Raw genomic sequence first — 20050 nt, 5'->3', positions numbered from 1 at the left:
TGGACTTGACAGGGTGGACTCGGACCCAACACTAGGGAATAGTCTAAGACCTTCCTCCACTGATGATTGCAAAAATGCTTGCTCAACTAAAATAGTTTAGTCTTGGTTCTGGAGCTTTACCCACAGCTGCTGGAGTACCCAATTAAGATATTCAAATTCAAGTTATGTTTAGGCCAAAAAGATGTGATGTAAATGTAATGTTCAGAGACAAATGACTGTCAGCATCAGTTCCTAACCCCAAACATCCCCTCCTCTTCTCTTCCTTATCACCACATCCTGTGTGTGACCATACAGTCAGATGTAAAAGACCCGCCTCTATTTGTTCTTGTTACAGGATGTACCAACACTAAGATCGTGCTGATCGTCACGAGACTTATTATAGGCAAGCTGGTCTTCTAAGAACTTAAGCAATGAATGTTGAAAACCGGATCAAAACATCCATGATTTACGCAGCAGTAAACCATTCAGCATTCATGAGTGGTTATGAAAAGGAACAAGTGCTGTAAGATCATGGGAACATAATGTTTCAGCAACAGTGTTATTTTGGTATCATAGTTTTTGTCAATATTTTGTATTAGATTAGAATCTGGTCTCACAGTGACAGTGTGGATTGGCATGATGGTGCACAGTACTTTGCATTGATAAGACAAAAGATTGAGCTTTTTTAAGGACAATAGAAACAAAATGTTCTTTTTCTTTTTTGCAAACTAATCTGGCCTTTCTATTTTTGGTGCTGATCAGACGTTTGCATTTTGCTGTGTAGCCTTTGTAAATCCTGCCGCCAGTCTCCTGCGAACTTTCACAAATATAACATATGTTAATCGATTCATGCATATGCATATGTTAAATGGATAGTATTTAATGGTAATGTTACATTAAATGTGAGAATTAATACCAAGTTTCAGTACACATTTTACTGGTAAATTTAAGATACATCCAGACACAAGAAATGATCCAACCGAGTACGAACTTTTCTTCTTTATTTGCCTTTTTTCCTTCCATTTTTTAAATGAAATTCAGTCCTGCGTGTAACGATTCAAATTCAAAATCAAAAGTTGAATTCATGTGAACTCCCCAACATCCTTTCCTCAGCATCCAATCAAGGGCTCCGTCCACCACCAGCCACACCCCCAGTCATTTATGGCCACACCCCTTAAAACTCAGGAATTTGAACAGATGCATCAAAACTTCCAGCGACAAAATATCAATTAAAAAACAAAAAAACAGGGGAGGGAAAGCAAAGACCCGATCAGGCACAAACTGTGAAACAATGACAAGAACGGCCCTTTCGGCAAGGGAAGAACAACATAAAACAGCCTGGTAATGAGTATGATATTAGCTAGTTACAGCACCTCCTAGAGGTCGTGTTTCAACTTAATACCCTTGGTTTATACATAACAGAAATATAAAGCTTATAGACAATCATCTCCCACCCCCCCAAAAAAATAAATTTGTATTCCTGCCCCTTCGAAAATGTGTAGAAGAGTGCATTTATGTGACCATCCAAAAACATGGGCACAACAGTCTTTGAGTATATGATCCGATGTTTGCATGAGAGAGGAGGAACGATGATCCTTAGTATTTCACCCCAGGCACAAACTCCTTGGCTTCAGGGTTTAAGATGCTCTTTCGCTGGGGACAAAGAGAATAATCAATTACAATATATCTGACAAATTAGTGTTTTATTTTTAAATATTATTTACTGTGGAACGTAAAAGATATTTTTTGTCCATTCAATGAAAGTCAATGATTTCCAGTGTTGTTTTGAACTCCAATAGAGTGCAACAGTTCCAGAGCACTTTTTTCAGCGGCTTGGTATCGGAAATATTTTTCCCATTCATTTCTCCCATAGGGATCATTTAAAAAAAAGTCTTTGTTATAAACAATGAACCAAACCAGCCAGCTACTTGGTGAATCACAAAATTACAAACTTTGACTTGAAGCAACACAAAAGATACAAGACTGTACTTTACGGCTTTAACGAGGGAAGGACTACAATCCAATGAAGCACACACACAAAACTGTTTTCAACATTGATAATAATATGAAATGATCTTAGAGTGATTTCTGAAGGATCATGTGACACTGAAGACTGGAGTAATGGCTTCTGAAAATTCAGCTTTGCCATCACATGAATAAATTACATTTTAAAATATATTACAACAGACACCAGTCAATTTAAATTGTAATAATATTTCACAGTATTACTGTTTTTTTACTGTATTTTTTTTTTTTTTTTACAAATCAATGCAGCCTTGGTGAGATAAAGAGACTATACTTTCAAAAACATTAAAAACCTTAATGTGTCCAAACTTTTGACTGGTATACACACACACAGAGAGAGAGAGGTAATTTAATTTATCAAGCTTATAGCAAATTATGCATTTACAAAAATCCAGCACAAGGACTCGGAAGACTGACTACATTATCATTTGAAGTGCTTCATAGGAGTGGGCATGAATTGCTGCTTGTGATTCTTTGATTAATGGAGATTTCTTTGCAGAATCATCCGTAATGTATTTATTTATTTTTACCAGGAATTCCACTGTTAAATATAATCATTTAAAAAATACAATGGCCTTAAAACATTTACCATCATTATAACAACCTTGTGGCTTACAGTAGGTTGGTATATAACTTATTCAAAATAAGTTCATCAAATGAATGGCCTTTTACTTCAGGAACTCCACTGTTGCACTCTATGACTTACATTGTATGAACAAAGAGTTGAAACAGTCTTCAAAATATCTTTGTGTTTCATAGAACAAGAAATGACGTGAGGGTGAGTAAATGATGACAATTTTGGGTGTACTAGCCTATACTTCTAAGATTATTTGACTATTTTATACACTGAATGTCTGTGAGCTTACCAAGATTTCCTCTGCGTTGCCGTCGCTGACAGAAAGCCCATTGAGCTGTTGCTGAATCTGTCCGACTGATGGGAGGTCTCTCTCAGGAATGAACCAATCCTGATCCTCCTCATCCAACATCTCTTGGAAACAGCGCTCTAAAAACTCTTGCTCAAGCAATTCCTCCTCTACCTGAGATATAAACAAATTGACAATAAGGTAAAAGTTCACTTCCAAGCTGATTTAAACAAATATAATAATAATAATAATAATAATAATAATAATAATAATAATAATAATGTAAAAGCCTTACAATTTAAATTTGGCATTTCAAGAGCCACAGAATTCCAAATGCTCCTAAAAATGTAAACCTTTGAATTGAATTGAACTGAACGCTAAAATACACCTCAGTCATACTGAAAAACCCAACCTGATCAACTGCTGAGTTTGTGTGTTTTTAACGGGCTGTAAGGTGTACAGACCTGCCGATCGTATTCCTCCTCGTTCTCCATCCACATGTACTCTGCAAAAGGGTTGGACTCATTCTCTGCATGCCCATTGGCTACTGGATCCTTTCCCTCACTTCCTGAAACCCCACTGCCCGACATCTTTGCTACGTCAGGCCCGTTCATTTCTGCTGGCTCTAAAAAAGATAAACATACATATTATGGATGCACCAACACCAAAATCATGTCTTATTTTGATAGCAATAACATTATAAAAAATATATATAATATTTTGGTTAGTCAAACAAGATGAGCAGCTGTTTTAAATGTATACTTTTTTTGTTTCAAGAAAGCAAACTGAAACTGCCACCTGGAATGTAACATTCTGCAAATAAGTTCAAACATCAAAATAATATACAAAAATACAGCAACAATCTGGTGTGTACTAAGAGAGCAAACTATTTGAACTGACCACAAAAAGCGCACACAGACAAAGTGGACGACACATACACTCACCTAAAGGATTATTAGGAACACCATACTAATACTGTGTTTGACCCCCTTTCGCCTTCAGAACTGCCTTAATTCTACGTGGCATTGATTCAACAAGGTGCTGAAAGCATTCTTTAGAAATGTTGGCCCATATTGATAGGATAGCATCTTGCAGTTGATGGAGATTTGTGGGATGCACATCCAGGGCACGAAGCTCCCGTTCCACCACATCCCAAAGATGCTCTATTGGGTTGAGATCTGGTGACTGTGGGGGGCATTTTAGTACAGTGAACTCATTGTCATGTTCAAGAAACCATGATTCGAGCTTTGTGACATGGTGCATTATCCTGCTGGAAGTAGCCATCAGAGGATGGGTACATGGTGGTCATAAAGGGATGGACATGGTCAGAAACAATGCTCAGGAACAATGCTCAGGTAGGCCGTGGCATTTAAACGATGCCCAGTTGGCACTAAGGGGCCTAAAGTGTGCCAAGAAAACATCCCCCACACCATTACACCTTTTCACACCATTCTTTGTAAACCCTAGAAATGGGTGTGCGTGAAAATCCCAGTAACTGAGCAGATTGTGAAATACTCAGACCGGCCCGTCTGGCACCAACAACCATGCCACGCTCAAAATTGCTTAAATCACCTTTCTTTCCCATTCTGACATTCAGTTTGGAGTTCAGGAGATTGTCTTGACCAGGACCACAACCCTAAATGCATTGAAGCAACTGCCATGTGATTGGTTGATTAGATAATTGCATTAATGAGAAATTGAACAGGTGTTTCTAATAATCCTTTAGGTGAGTGTATATATCATGCATTCCAAATACATATTCAGTATTATTAAATAATACACAAACTACCATTCAAAGGTTTGGGTTCAGTAAGATATTTTTTAAAGTATCTTAAGCTCAACAAGGCTTGAATTAATTTGATCAAAAATACAGTAAAAGAACAAAATAAATTATTTATATATATATATATATATATATATATATATATATACACTGCTCAAAAAAATAAAGGGAACACTTTTTAATCAGAGAATAGCATCAAGTCAGTTAAACTCCTGGGATATTGATCTGGGGTGCGTTTCCCGAAAGCATCGTTGGCCAACTATGGTCGCAAGTTCCGTCGTTACCAATAGAGTTCAATGGACATTGCGATGAACTTGCGACCATAGTTGGCCAACGATGCTTTCGGGAAACGCACCCCTGGTCAGTTAAGTAACAGAGGGGGTTGGTAATCAGTTTCAGCTGCTTTAGTGTTAATGACTTTAACAGCAGGTGCACTAGATGGGCAACAGTGAGACAACCCCCAAAACAGGAATGGGTTTACAGGTGGAGGCCACTGACATTTTTTCCCTACTCATCTTTTTGGACTGTTTTTCACCAGTTTTGCATTTGGCTAGGGTCAGTGTCACTACTGGTAGCATGAGGCGATACCTGGACCCTACAGAGGTTGCGCAGGCAGTCCAGCTCCTTCAGGATGGCTCATCAATACGTGCCATTGCCAGAAGGTTTGCTGTGTCTCCCAGCACAGTCTCAAGAGCATGGAGGAGATTCCAGGAAGACAGACAGCTACTCTAGGAGAGCTGGACAGGGCCGTAGAAGGTCCTTAACCCATCAGCAGGACCGGTATCTGCTCCTTTGTGCGAGGAGGAACATGATGAGCACTGCCAGAGCCCTACAAAATGACCTCCAGCAGGCCACTGGTGTGAATGTCTCTGACCAGACAATCAGAAACAGACTTCATGAGGGTGGCCTGAGGGCCCGACGTCCTCTAGTGGGCCCTGTGCTCACTGCCCAGCACCAGGGAGCTCGACTGGCATTTCCCATTGAACACCAGAATTGGCAGGTCCGCCACTGGTGCCCTGTGGTTTTCACAAATGAGAGCAGGTTCACCCTGAGCACGTGACAGACAGGAAAGGGTCTGGAGAAGCCGTGGAGAATGTTATGCTGCCTGTAACATCGTTCAGCATGACCGGTTTGGTGGTGGGTCAGTGATGGTCTGGGGAGGCATATCCATGGAGGGACGCACAGACCTCTGCAGGCTAGACAATGGCACCCTGACTGCCATTAGGTATCGGGATGAAATCCTTGGATCCATTGTCAGACCCTATGCTGGTGCAGTGGGTCCTGGGTTCCTCCTGGTGCACAACAATGCCCGGCCTCATGTGGCGAGAGCATGCAGGCAGTTCCTGGAGGATGAAGGAATGATACCATTGAAGGGCCACCACGCTCACCTGACCTATGTCCAATAGAACACCTATGGGACATTGTGTTTCGGTCCATCTGACATCACCTGGTTGCACCTTAGACTGTCCAGGAGCTCAGTGATGCGCTGGTCCAGATCTGGGAGGAAATACCCCAGGACACCATCCGTCGTCTCATTAGGAGCATGCCCCAACATTGTCAGGCATGCATTCAAGCACGTGGGGGCCATACAAACTACTGAGTACCATTTTGAGTGGCTGCAATGAAATTTCAGCAAAATTGACAAGCCTGCTGCATCATTTTTTCACTTAGATTTCCAGGGTGTCTTTGAATTCAATCCTCTGTAGGTTGATCATTTTCATTTCCATCAAACGATGTGCCATCCTTTCATTCATAACACATTACCCAGTCCATATTAGTATAGATATCCAGCATGATATTTTTCCCCATTGAGATCTGATGTGTTTTCAAAGTGTTCCTTTAATTTCTTTGAGCAGTGTATATACGGGACATCGACACAATTCTAATCTTTTTGGCTCTATACACCACCACAATGGATTTGAAATGAAACGAACAAGATGTGCTTTAACTGCAGACTTTCAGCTTTAATTTGAAGGTATTTACATCCAAATCAGTTGAACGGTGTAGAAATTAGAACAGTTTGTATATGTGCCTCCCACTTTTTAAGGGACCAAAAGTAATGGGACAGATTAACAATCATAAATCAAACTTTCACTTTTTAATACATGGTTGCAAATCCTTTGCAGTCAATTACAGCCTGAAGTCTGGAACGCATAGACATCACCAGACGCTGGGTTTCATCCCTGGTGATGCTCTGCCAGGCCTCTACTGCAACTGTCTTCAGTTCCTGCTTGTTCTTGGGGCATTTTCCCTTCAGTTTTGTCTTCAGCAAGTGAAATGCATGCTCAATCGGATTCAGGTCAGGTGATTGACTTGGCCATTGCATAACATTCCACTTCTTTCCCTTAAAAAACTCTTTGGTTGCTTTCGCAGTATGCTTCAGGTCATTGTCCATCTGCAATGTGAAGCACCGTCCAATGAGTTCTGAAGCATTTGGCTGAATATGAGCAGATAATATTGCCCGAAACACTTCAGAATTCATCCTGCTGCTTTTGTCAGCAGTCACATCATCAATAAATACAAGAGAACCAGTTCCATTGGCAGCCATACATGCCCACACCATGACACTACCACCACCATGCTTCACTGATGAGGTGGTATGCTTTGGATTATGAGCAGTTCCTTTCCTTCTCCATACTCTTCTCTTCCCATCACTCTGGTACAAGTTGATCTTTGTCTCATCTGTCCATAGGATGTTGTTCCAGAACTGTGAAGGCTTTTTTAGATGTTGTTTGGCAAACTCTAATCTGGCCTTCCTGTTTTTGAGGCTCACCAATGGTTTACATCTTGTGGTGAACCCTCTGTATTCACTCTGGTGAAGTCTTCTCTTGATTGTTGACTTTGACACACATACACCTACCTCCTGGAGAGTGTTCTTGATCTGGCCAAATGTTGTGAAGCAAAGCATGTTGTGACCAAATGCTTCAGAACTCATTGGACGGCGCTTCACATTGCAGATGGACAATGACCTGAAGCATACTGCGAAAGCAACCAAAGAGTTTTTTAAGGGAAAGAACAGAAGTGGAATGTTATGCAATGGCCAAGTCAATCACCTGACCTGAATCCGATTGAGCATGCATTTCACTTGCTGAAGACAAAACTGAAGGGAAAATGCCCCAAGAACAAGCAGGAACTGAAGACAGTTGCAGTAGAGGCCTGGCAGAGCATCACCAGGGATGAAACCCAGCGTCTGGTGATGTCTATGCGTTCCAGACTTCAGGCTGTAATTGACTGCAAAGGATTTGCAACCAAGTATTAAAAAGTGAAAGTTTGATTTATGATTGTTAATCTGTCCCATTACTTTTGGTCCCTTAAAAAAGTGGGAGGCACATATACAAACTGTTGTAATTCCTACACCGTTCAACTGATTTGGATGTCACTTTTGCTCCTTTTATTCAGTCCTTCCAGGATAAAAAAGTATTTTTTAATCCATCTAAACGTTTGAATGGCAAATTTAACAATGAAGATATTTTACAATAATTTGTTAAATTAAAAGTAAGATTAGGGCAAGTGCAGGGCTGCTGAAAGGAGGCATGAGGCGAGTAGCTGTTTATATAGGCTAGTATAATGCTAAACACTATTGCATAAGGCTTGTCATAATACTTAAACAACCACACATGGACAGGATCACATTACATAATGATGCAACATGGCTGAACACTCACCATGTTGGCCTGTTAAGATCATAAACAAAATTTGAACAATGCATTAAAAAAATCTGCACAAACAGAAACACCTAAGTAACTCAAAACATATGCACGTTTCTTCTCAGCTGCAGGCGTCAACAGTAATGCCTGCTGTAAACACTAGAGGGAACAATGAACCTGATACATAATAAAATGGCTGAAGAATCTTAACAACACATTTATTTCACACAGCCTTTAAAAGGTGTGGGCATGAAGGGCATGAGTTTCAGAGTAGGTTTAGTTGACATAACCATATCTCAAACCTGGTTTAGATAAACGGGCTCATATATAAACATCCAACAACAATCCAACCCTCTCCAATGACTTTGAATTGCCTGAAGTTGCCTCCTTGTCATTTCTGACAAAAAAAAAACAAAAACAAAACAATGTCTAAGCTGCTATGTGTAGGTGTGACAGGGTGTACACAGCAAACAAGCTAAAAAAAAACCAGAACTAAGTTTTTATAAGCTGTCGACCCAAAAAAGAAAAAACAGAGCGTTTAAGGACACAGAAGTGGATACAGGCAATTGAGACAGAGCGCAACATGTCATATTACTCTGAGAGCTACACTGATGGGGAATGTAATCGGCGACAGGATATGCAAAACATTTTAAAACATTCATTATTTTTAATCATGTCAAAGGATTATTTCACCACACTATGTGAACCTGAGAGGAGGATTTACTGAGAAACTAAATTGTATTGGTCTATGTCAGTGCCCCTTTTCCTTACCTTCCTTTTGTTGGAGAAATGATCAGACTGAATGGCCCAACGTGAAATACCCTGAAATCTACAACTCTTTGATTGAATCACCAGGTAAAAGCATCATTTAACCTACCTAACAAAGATCAATAGCTTAGATCGCTTCATCTTATGTAATAATAGTCAAAGCACATAGCCTCGGCTTTATGAAAGTTAGAGGGAAGCAGGGGTGCAGTAGATTACATATAGTCATTTAGCAGACGCTTTTGTCCAAAGCGACTTACAAATTAGGACTAAATTAAACGAGTCATCGTGAAGAGGCAAAAACAATGCAAGACGTGCTCAAAATACGAAGTTCAGGCATTGTTCAGAGTAGCATAAGCCCGATAAGGGAGGATTAAAGGAAAAGGAAATACTTTTTTTTTTTTTATCATTTAGATTACTAAAATGATGGGACAAGTTAGCTATTAGAAGGCTAATATTAGCTATGTGTTAGCAAGTTGTAGCTTGGGCCAATTGCTATTTGTCCACTTTGATATTTACTACTAAATATGAACTATTTGATTAAATATACCCATTCTTCCAGCTGATGCGTCACGTCTTATTGCCTGTATCCACTTTTGTCTCCTTAAAGGCTGGCTTTTATGGTTCGGTAGCTTATAAAAACGTAGTTCTGGGGTTTTTAGCTTGTTTGCTGTACACCCTGTCGCACAACAGATTTTAGGCATTGTTCTGTCTTTTGTTAGAAGCAAGAAATGTTTAATAAGCTATTAATAAAACTATTAATAAGCAGTAATTAGGAGTTTGAGGCAAAAGTCGTATTTAATAGTTAATTAATAGTGAGAATTGTACCCTAAACTAAAGTGTGACACATCATCCTGAAAAAGTATCACAGGTTATAAAAAAAAAATAACAATAAGCAGCATAACCGTTTCCAACATTAATAAATCAGCATATTATAATGATTTCTGAAGGATCATGTGACACTGAAGGCTGTAGTAATGGCTGATGAAATATTCAGCTTTGCATCACAGAAATAAATTATATTTTAAAGTATATTAAAATAGAAAAACAATATTTTAAATTGTAAGAATATTTCACAATATTACAGTTATTTCTGTATTTTGATCAAATGTGCATGTTATGGAGGAATGCACAGTGCATGCAGGGGGTGTGGCCCGTGATTGAGGAATGTGCAGGGTGGAAATTCAACTGAAATTGCATTAGGCCTATATCTGGAAGATTTTTTGTCAACTACATTTAAGTTCCCTGTTATACTGTAAGCTAACCTGCAATTCTGCAAATTCACAGGTTATTCGCATTAATTCCCCGTGGAAAGTTTCCGGCCTTGAAAATTCCTGGAATTTTGCAACTCTAGCTCCAACTTCAATTAAACGCCTGAACCAGCGAGCGCCATCAAGTTCTTACTAGGCATAGAAACTCCCAGGCAGGTGTTTTGAGGCGAGTTGGAGATAAACTCTGCAGGACAGTGGGGCAGGAGCAGGATTAGACACCCCTGAATGTCTGTGACTGGTCTAACCAGTTGCAGCACAGCAAGAAAAAGCATTGACTGAAACCTGAAGCTGAATGCTGCCTCCACAGGCAGTGTATTAATAAAAAAAAGGCCATGATTTTTTTTTTTTTACATTTCTTTCTTTGACTTAAAAAGTGGTTGTGTCTTGCTGAATTAAGCATTCATTAAGTCATGTGACTAATGTATAGTGAGGTGTACGATGTAGAATACTTTTGTTTGATTTATTGTGACTGCCTATATTTAAGAATAGACAGTAGGCAATATGTCGTACTGTGCAGTATTCAGTTCGTAGGAAGGTAGCAGAACCACTAACAGAACATTTGTGGCTGTCTGTCTAATGCATCTTGTCGTGTCATCTTCGGAAGCGGACTCGCACGCAAAGTCATAAAACACGCTGAGCCAGAGTCAAACCATCGCCGAACACGGAGGGGCGCGGCGGCTTTTTAGTATCTTTCGGCCAAAAACCGAAAATGTTATTTTCGGCCAAAATTTCGTTGCATCCCTAATTTTAAGACACCCATATGCTCTCGCGGGCCATATAAAATAATGTGGCGGGCCGGATTAAGCACGCGGGCCTTGAGTTTGACACATGTGGTCTAATGTGTGTTACGTTGGCGTATGAGAGATCAGAGACTTAAGGCTTAATAATAGCAGTGACATCACTGGAGGAAATAAGCTCATCTGTGAGCGATGACATGAGAGGATGAGCTACTAAGATGAAGGACTGGGGGCTTTAAACACACACCTGACAGGTGATAGATAGCAAACGGAGTACGACTTCACTGACACAAGGGTTCTGACAAAACATTCATCTGCAATGCTGAGCCCATGTTATGTTATAATACACTTTTTGGGTTAATCCATCAAAATTTTGCAGCCTCAATCTGACAGCCACGTCTACTCCATAGATATGTATACGTAGATGCTACATTCAACTGCTCGAGACAAGTCAGCGCACGCCATCTTGCAACGGTCAGCGCGTCAGAATCAATGACGCCGCAACATTGCAAAACTTCTGCTAGTTATGAAATCACCGAGATTTAAATTCCCAAAGAAATGGGATAACCTTTTCACATGTAAGAATGTGTTAGTTTGGGGTTTTAACTGTATTAATTCAATATTACATGTTTTTACACACAAGTAAACATGTTTGTACGAACAAACTGTTTCAATGCATTACATACATATTAGGGGTGGGAATAACCAGAGGCCTAACGATACAATATTATTGCAATTTTAAATATTTTATGATATGCTGAGTACTCTAATAACTTAAACTTTTTTTCTTGGATTAACCCCACAAGTTAATAATAATAATAATGTCATAATAAAAATGTATAGTTCAATCTAAATTACTTCTTTTACCTAGTATGTGTGTGTATTAGCCTATGTATTTTACTTTTTGTGCCACTGCCTTGCCTTCATCAAACTCTATTGAAATCAATTGTAAGTGAAGTTTCTCTTGTGGAGTGCTATTTAGGAGGATAATAATAGATATAGATGGATATATGTACAGCATTCAAAATCAATCCATTATGATGTCCAATCTGTGTTAGGATGCTACATTGTGGAAACGAACCATTCCTCCAAAAGCACCTTTACAAACCCCTAGTGAGTGTGACTAAGCCAGCAGAGAAGGCTCACAAAGCAGCAGAATATGGTTGTCAGCCCAGTATTTGAATCCTTAATATGGTTGCATTCACACAGCTTGGTTATTTACTGAACTGAAAACTGCATTCTACAACTGAACTCGCACCTGGACATTTTCAGGACTCACAACTGCATTTTATGCAAACCCTGTGCTATGTGAACTAGCTGTCTTTCATGTCATACAGTGCAAGAGAGACACTGCACATGAGCGTGTACAGAGTGTAGCGGGTTTTTATGTGTGATTCTGGAGCCGTTTCATTTAGGCTAAAGGTTTAAGATCAAGTCACTCTCTTCTGGATCTTGCTTCTGTTAGTTTTGTGGTATAAAAAAAAAGAAGCTGCTGTCTGTTAATGAAGATTTGACAGGTGAACTCACACCTCAACTGAACACTTATGTCAAACGTAATAAGACTTTTCATTTTTATGGACTGCCATCTTTGATCACTGTCAATGATCACTGATTTTCTGAGCACTATGATGTCATAATGCTCATGCTCCGCCCACGACCACTGACAGACTGTCCCGTATTAGCATATTTCTGCCCTCAGCCATTCGACACCCCCCATGGAAGAGAGGGGTGGGGTGAGCAGTTGCTCATTATCATTTAAAGAGACATGCACCAAAACAGGTCACTGAGAACAAAGCTGTTTTTGAGGTAAAAAGGGTGTTGTTTTACAAACCATTGAGGAATTTTAACCAAAGTATATTACAACCTTTACTTGAACACCCTAAAGAATCATACCAACTTGTGGAAAATGGGTATCTGATGACCCCTTTAAATACAGACAGTACTCGAGCAGCTATTGTAAGCAGCTGTGTAAACAGTTTGTTTTGAGACTCACACTTGTAATGGTTGCCAATCCCAAACACTGACAATGTGAACGTAGCTAAGAAAACAAAACAAAAAACTCCCAAATGTATAGGTAGCATCTTCCTCACAGTGCCATATATTCATACACGCACACACACACAGAGAGAGAGATGTTAATTAGGCCAGCAAATGTAATACAGACACAGACAGCACTTATAATATTGACAAACTAGACCTCTTTTTCTTAACACTCAGTCAGTTAAGCTACAAAGCTTAGGCTATGTTAAAAAAATCTGTTTGTACTCTCTTTTGAATCTGTCTGCCCTCATTTTAAAATATAGGACAAGGCCAAATCACAAGCATCTATGTATCATAGTCCATTGTCGTAAACATAAGTTTACAAAACTAGTCTACAACATCCTACTAGCTACTGCAGACTGTTTTATGGCTTTTTATGGTCCCAATACAATATACAGTGATATAAGGTCAACAAAATAACTCCTTGGTCGAGTTCAGAGACTATGTTTATCAGCTCACTTGTCAAAGCATCCATTAATCAGTCACAGATTCCTCTTTCGCCCCTACAAGACAAGCAGCTAAGTCAGGACAACTGGGTCGATTTAAGAAGCTAATAATAGCAGTGGTTAAACAAGTTACATTTTCTTCAAACACAAAGTGATGTGTAGCATGCGTGACAGACTGCAGAAAACTTGGAGCTTATGCAACAACACGCCTCTGCATGTGTGTTTATACAGACACCAGTGTCAGAAATCTCTAAACAGCCTGAACACACAGATAACCTTTACTTCTACAACCCAAACTAGCAAGCAGTCTGACATTTGGCCACAGGCGAATAAACAGAAAATAGTAAACAAACTCATTAAATCTTTGGAAAAATAAATAAATGAGTTTAAACACGAACACGAAACACAACCACACAAACTGATTATCCGTTACACCGTTCCCTGCACGAGCTTTATAAACACTCTCAAAGCCAATTATGTAATCCACTGTTACAGTATTACACCGAGAAAGGCAGAATAACTTATTTAGAGGACAAACAAGCTCTCAACAACGCTAATATAGCCCACCTCCATGGCATTTCTGAATAGGATATGGCTCATAGCAGCAATGAGAGTAAACTAGCATGAACTGACGGTCGTGTTGAGAAATGCAGTGGTTGCCAAGGTGGGCCTCAACACCACTTGGAATGACGTGCGAGTTATCCGTTTATCTAGAAGAACTTCGTAACAAATACGAGTTGCAAATAACGCAGTCTTAAACGTGTACAAGTGAAGCACTCCAAAATGACGTAAAATCAAACAATACTCAGTTTACACGGCCATATTTGCTGTCGGAACTGCTTTTTAGACATTAAGACAGTGTCCAGTCAATGACAGAGACAGACAGACGCTGTGAAGTCAGGTCGAGACGCGCAAATACACACACACACACACACACACACACACACACACCGAGAGGAACACAGTGCAAGCTACAGAAAGCTACGAAAACCGTGCAAATATCGTACCTGGCATCGCTGACGCTTGTAATGTCCGTCAGATCTCTTGGAAATCTTGAGTTAACACTGTACGGAATGATTAATTCTTAATTTGCAAGGTAGGTGAGCTGAGATGAGATGGCTGACTGCCATTAGAGAAACACAACACATTACGAGCAAGACGGACGGTCATGTGGTTCCTGCTTAAACAAACATGCATCAACCCGCCTCCCTCTGTGTATGTGTCTCTCTCAAACACAACAACTTGAATAAAAATGCGGCTATTTTATCTGATCGTTTGATAATTTGCCATATTTATACACGAATGTTGAACATAGCAAAAATAAATAGTATTATTAAACAAACAAACACCGCTGATTGTTTACAAACTTTTTTTCTGCAAAACTGCTTTTCAGAAGAATGTGTGAATGAATGTGATAAAATTGCGCAAAAACAGTAAGGCATGAGCATGCCAAAGTAATGACAGAGTAGCCTAAACCAGAATAAGCGAATCGGTTCCTTCGAGTGGATTATTTCAAATAACTAGTTTTAAAAAGACAGTTCAGCTTTTATTGTACGTCCTTACGTAATTACGTCATAACGTGACTTCTGACATGCCATGCAGCGTGGGATACATGGTTCTACATAAGATGTTCCAGGAGGCAGTTCGGGGGGGGGGGGTTAATTTAACTTAATATGCATCCTCCCTGTTTCTCTCAGAAACACAAAAATAAAATACACATGACTTATATCATTTTATTCAACTGAGCGTCTGATCATTTTCCAAAAAGAGCACGGCTATTTTCTGGAATATAATAACATATTTGATTGTTTAAAATTAAACGAGTTGGTGCAGGAAAACAATGTTTGTGCATGCAAAAAAATAAAAAAATAATTGAAAAAAAAATCTACAGGTTAATTTGTTTTTCAAAATGTGATATGATCTTAACAAGGAGTTCCCTGTCAGTATAGGATAGTCATATGCATTCAAATTCCCATAAAACCGAGTAATATAACACAACAATTCTTTATAATATGGTTCATGCTGCCCCATATTTCTATCAATCTGATGTAATGTTTAATGACTGTCTGTTATTCGCTACTTACTTTAAATTCCTCCGATGTCAACTACATCAAACACACCAGAGGAAATATTTCTGTAGACAGAAAGATAGTCAGGACGCGGGCCAGTCTCTGATCGGATATTGACTAGTGAAAATGAGAGGACACACTGGAAAAGTGCTGACAGTGGAACCGTGTCGCTTTGTCTTCTTGATGTTCTCTATGTGCTGCTGCGTAAATCACCAAATGTGCTAGTCACGTGACCACAGCTGATCACACTCACATTTCAGTTGATTGGAGATGTTTTGAATTTTGTTCCATTTTAGCTGTGCATTTTATAAGTAGGCTAACTTTGTTTGCAAATTGCAGACACGCAGTCGACTTTTTGTAACCATCAACAACGATCAGGCACCATTTTTCATCTTAAGATCATTTTACTGCTTGGCTGATCCAGTGGAATTTATTTAGGCTATTAACTTTCCATAACGTCGCTTCTTTCGTAAAGTGATTTTTCCTGTAATATTTGTTATAATTGTTTATCGTTGTCTGATGTGTTTTTTTAATGTAAAAAATGTAAAAACGCAGAATATTTTCTGTAGGCCTAAGGGTCAAGTTATAGGATAAGGGATAGTAGGCTATAGGTTAAAGTCTGTAGGCTACTGTATAAAAATAATTATGTCTATGAAGAGTCCTCATAAAATACAAATATCCGTGTGTGTGTGTGTGTGTGTGTGTGTGTGTGTGTGTGTGTGTGTGTGTGTGTGTGTGTGTGTGTGTGTGTGTGTGTGTGTGAACTGTAGGCAAGGCAAACAATATGACCAATATTTCGTAGTTTTCAAGTGTACAAGTTTTTTTGAGATGTCCAGCAGGTGGCGTAATAAAGCCGTTTACAATAATCCCTATCCTTCCGACACAACAGTAGGCTATAAAGATCCCTTCTGTGAGGGGAAAGCATCTTAAAATTGCCTAAGCTGTTTTGCTCTAAGGTGGTTTAAACATTTCTCACAGTCCTGGTCAAACTAGGCTACTTGACTGATTTTGGGTGGCTGGTCAGCAGGTCTGACTTGCTGCCTGACTTGCTGAAAAGTGCCCTAAATTCTTCTGTGACAAGCAAACCATCTTAGCATTGTTTAAGATGTTGTAGCTTTTTTCTTCTAGCATAACACTCAGGATCTTTTGTTCAGATATTTAAAAACGCATAATTCTGGTGGGGTGGGCATATGCCTCAGCTATACTAAGGGTTTGTTTATACATTACAAATACATTACAATTAACTTTACTTGTATACATGTGCATGATGTTTTCACAAATTCTCATTTTTCAGTTTACACGGAGACGATAGCGGTGTCGTATTCAAAAACCTGCACTTTGAAACTCGTTTTCAAAAGTTAGCGTTTTCAGGCCCCCCAAACGCCATTGTCATGTGGGCCTATATAAATGCCCAAAACGCATAAACGGTTTTCCGTTTTTAGTTCCAATTTTAAACCGTGTCGTGTAAACGCCCCCTAAAAGAGCAAGTTTTTGTATAAGATACTGTTATCGTCTCTGCATAAACTACAAAACGTGAATTTGTGAAACCGGTGGTGTCATTCCTATGCGTATTGCGTGTTCAGTCTATAGGTGCATGGTGTTTCTTTTCAAAGTGACATTGCCAACCACTGGCCTTGGTATGCATAACACAGCATTTTTATTCGGTTTCACGGATCCGTGTGAACGGGGATCGTTTTGACAGCGTTGTCGCCTGTACGCTAAAAGCGCAAAGAAAATGTTTTTAGCACATCTTTGTCGTGTAAACGTGTCCTGAAACACGTTTCCAAAAGTTTGCTTTTTTAAGCCCTCAAAACGGCGTTGTCATGTAAATGAACGCCCAAAACGCATAAAGTTTTTGTTTTTAGTTCAAAACGGGGTCATGTAAACAGCCCCTATGACTCCTCATGAGCAATCCTTACTGGACTCTGTTACATGCTTAGTACAAGTGCATTTTATGTTTGGTTTGGTTTGGTTTGTATTAGACTTGGTGACAACTTAAACATAATTTGATTATGACACAATTATCTTCAACATCTCCAGTGAGTTTTCACTATTATATCAGTACTGACATTGTTTGACCTGCTTGAATTAAAGTTCATCCCTATGTGTCATTTGTTTCTGCCTATAAGGGAGAAGCTTGAGATGCTCCTCTTGTTGATTCATAAAGTGCTACTCCTCAATGCTGATTTGTTGCAAGAAGACTACACATTGTAGTCAATTAGTGATGTTTTTATTTTGAACAAAGAGTCCTTACAGTTTGTCATCCACAAATAAACTTCTTTTGTTGTTGTTGTCTAAAACTCTCACCAGTCCATAAAAGAGTATAGGCCTACACCAAATGCTGCTTCTCTCAGGAACTTGATCCAATTATACTACTTCATTCCTGACAGTATCACAGGATCATTATTTATGAAAACCACCCTAACACTGGGTTCCCCAGGTCCTCCAGCTTGTTCTTATATGGGCCAGGGGTGTGTAGATGTTGATGGTGTGGCTGTAGTCTGCTAGTAATTCTAGCATTACAATAGAGTTAAAGTGGGAGTCTCATTGAAAATAGCAATGTGTGTGTCTGTGTGTGTGTGTGTGACTGAGGTCAGAGGAGTGGACCCACCTTTTCCTCAAGTACAGACAACAGTCACAGGAAAAGGCAAGGCTGGAAGGCATACATTCATGTGCACTTAGCACTTGCACATGCATGGACTATTTACATGTTGATAATATGACATGTTTGGTGATAAGTAAAATCATTTAGATGAGAGGCAGAACTGATAGGGAGCATATCTATCAATTCATTTAAGAGGAGAACAGGTGCAATAAGTTACAAAATGACTATTTGCCATTCTGATTGCTAAAGAGAGGCTGACGCTAATGGGCAGCCCTTCTGAAAGCGGAAGGGTGGTGTGTAAAAGAGGAAGCTTTAGGGTGTGTTCGTGATCAGAGCCAAAGCACTTCCTGGTTCAGTGTGCAGCACGAGTAACTTAGTCGGGGGTTGTTCACTTCCTCTTAACTCACTTGGTTGCTTCCTGTCTGACCAAGAAAGCAATGTGTGGTCTGGAGTGTTTATTCACAGACTGGCCAGAACATGCTGGAGTGAGTCGGCTGATAGTTGTGAATGGATACGCCATGAATAAACAGTCAAATATGGAACCGAGAAGATGTGAGGGTCTCTGTCAGTAAACAAAGGCTAAAAAAGTAGAAGGACTTTTTTTGGTAGCCTTTCTAATGACCTTTGTGAGATTCGCCCTGATGGCTCAGGGAGGTAAATGCCATTAGCAATGTGTTCTAAACTCAAATTAAATATGAGAAAACTGGAAATATACGGATCCAAGTTTTCTTGTTCAAGAGAAATGGTTAGAAGGAAGAGTATTTGTGAGGGCATTTGAACAACCCAGAGACATTTTAACTACCACCTGAGCGCCACAAAAATTGACTAACTTTACTGTTGTCAGCAGACATTGTATATTTTGCTTAAAGTGTTGTATGTTTGAGAAATTACTGTATAAGGAAGAACTACATGCAGGAACACATTTCTATTTAATTCATTTCTATTTCAATTTTAGTAATTGAAAATGCTGAAATCAAGAACAGAAATGAGAACTATATATAGACTATAGACTATATATATATATATACACACACACACACACACACACACACACACACACACACACACACACACACACACTAGGGACTTAACAAGGCGATTAACAAGACACAGATGAGGCACTGAGGGCAAATCAAAAACCATAGTAACTGATGAACATAGAATATGTTTACACAACAATGATACACTTGAAAATGAACTAGGAAATTAGGAGAGACCAAAGAAGAAAAAGAGAGAGACAAGAAGAGCCAAAGAGACTGGGTGACACTAAAGATCTTGGAGACCAAGGCAGAGCTGTGGGGATGAGTGGCCGAGGTGGAGCCAGGGTGCCAGAGAACATCTCTTGAACAGAGGGTGCCAGAGAACAGAGGTGGAGCCAGGGTGCCAGAGAACAGAGGTGGAGCCAAGGGTGCCATAGAACAGAGGTGGAGCCAGGGTGCCAGAAAACAGAGGTGGAGCCAGGGTGCCAGAGAACAGAGGTGGAGCCAGGGTGCCAGAAAACAGAGGTGGAGCCAAGGTGCCAGAGTAAAGAGGTGGTGCCAGGGTGCCAGAGAACAGAGAACAGAGGTGGAGCCAGGGTGCCAGAAAACAGAGGTGAAGCCAAGAGTGCCAGAAAACAGAGGTGGAGACAAGGGTGCCAGAAAACAGGTGGAGCCAAGGGTGCCAGAAAACAGAGGTGGACCCAGGGTGCCAGAGTATAGAGGTGGAGCCAGGGTGCCAGAGAACAGAGGTGGAGCCAGGGTGCCAGAGAACAGAGGTGGAGCCAGGGTGCCAGAGAACAGAGGTGGAGCCAGGGTGCCAGAGAACAGAGGTGGAGCCAG

At 39.9% G+C, this 20050-nt stretch overlaps 1 protein-coding gene across 4 annotated transcripts; it reads right to left on the bottom strand.

The window, feature by feature from the left end:
* Positions 1-963: 963 nt before the first annotated feature.
* On the bottom strand, positions 964-15837 carry LOC307155037 (polyadenylate-binding protein-interacting protein 2B-like). Of its 4 annotated transcripts, none has more exons than XM_079865345.1 (4): positions 15641-15837; positions 3332-3492; positions 2871-3041; positions 964-1632 (listed from the first exon to the last, which is right to left on the bottom strand). In XM_079865345.1, exons 2-4 carry the CDS (start codon positions 3479-3481, stop codon positions 1576-1578), a joined length of 378 nt encoding a protein of 125 aa, XP_079721471.1. In that variant the 5' UTR covers positions 3482-3492; positions 15641-15837; the 3' UTR covers positions 964-1575. The 4 variants fall into 4 exon arrangements, with proteins under 4 accessions (XP_079721471.1, XP_079721470.1, XP_079721469.1 ...); XM_079865344.1 differs by lacking the exon at positions 15641-15837 and adding an exon at positions 14564-15121; XM_079865343.1 differs by lacking the exon at positions 15641-15837 and adding an exon at positions 14124-14441.
* Between the last annotated feature and the right edge of the window lie 4213 nt (positions 15838-20050).

Source organism: Squalius cephalus (assembly GCF_949319135.1).
Source record: "Squalius cephalus genome assembly, chromosome: 3".
In the NCBI taxonomy this organism is placed as follows: Eukaryota; Metazoa; Chordata; class Actinopteri; order Cypriniformes; family Leuciscidae; genus Squalius; species Squalius cephalus.
This window is presented reverse-complemented; position numbering and strand designations above follow the sequence as displayed.

Coding starts and splice junctions, on each gene's coding strand:
- LOC307155037 (XM_079865343.1), bottom strand. CDS start 14,181: ATGCTAGTTTACTCTCATTGCTGCTATGAGCCATATCCTATTCAGAAA. Junction 3,493..14,123: donor TATTCAGAAATGCCATGGAG/GTGGGCTATATT, acceptor TATCTTTTTTAG/AGCCAGCAGAAATGAACGGG. Junction 3,042..3,331: donor AGGAGGAATACGATCGGCAG/GTCTGTACACCT, acceptor TTTATATCTCAG/GTAGAGGAGGAATTGCTTGA.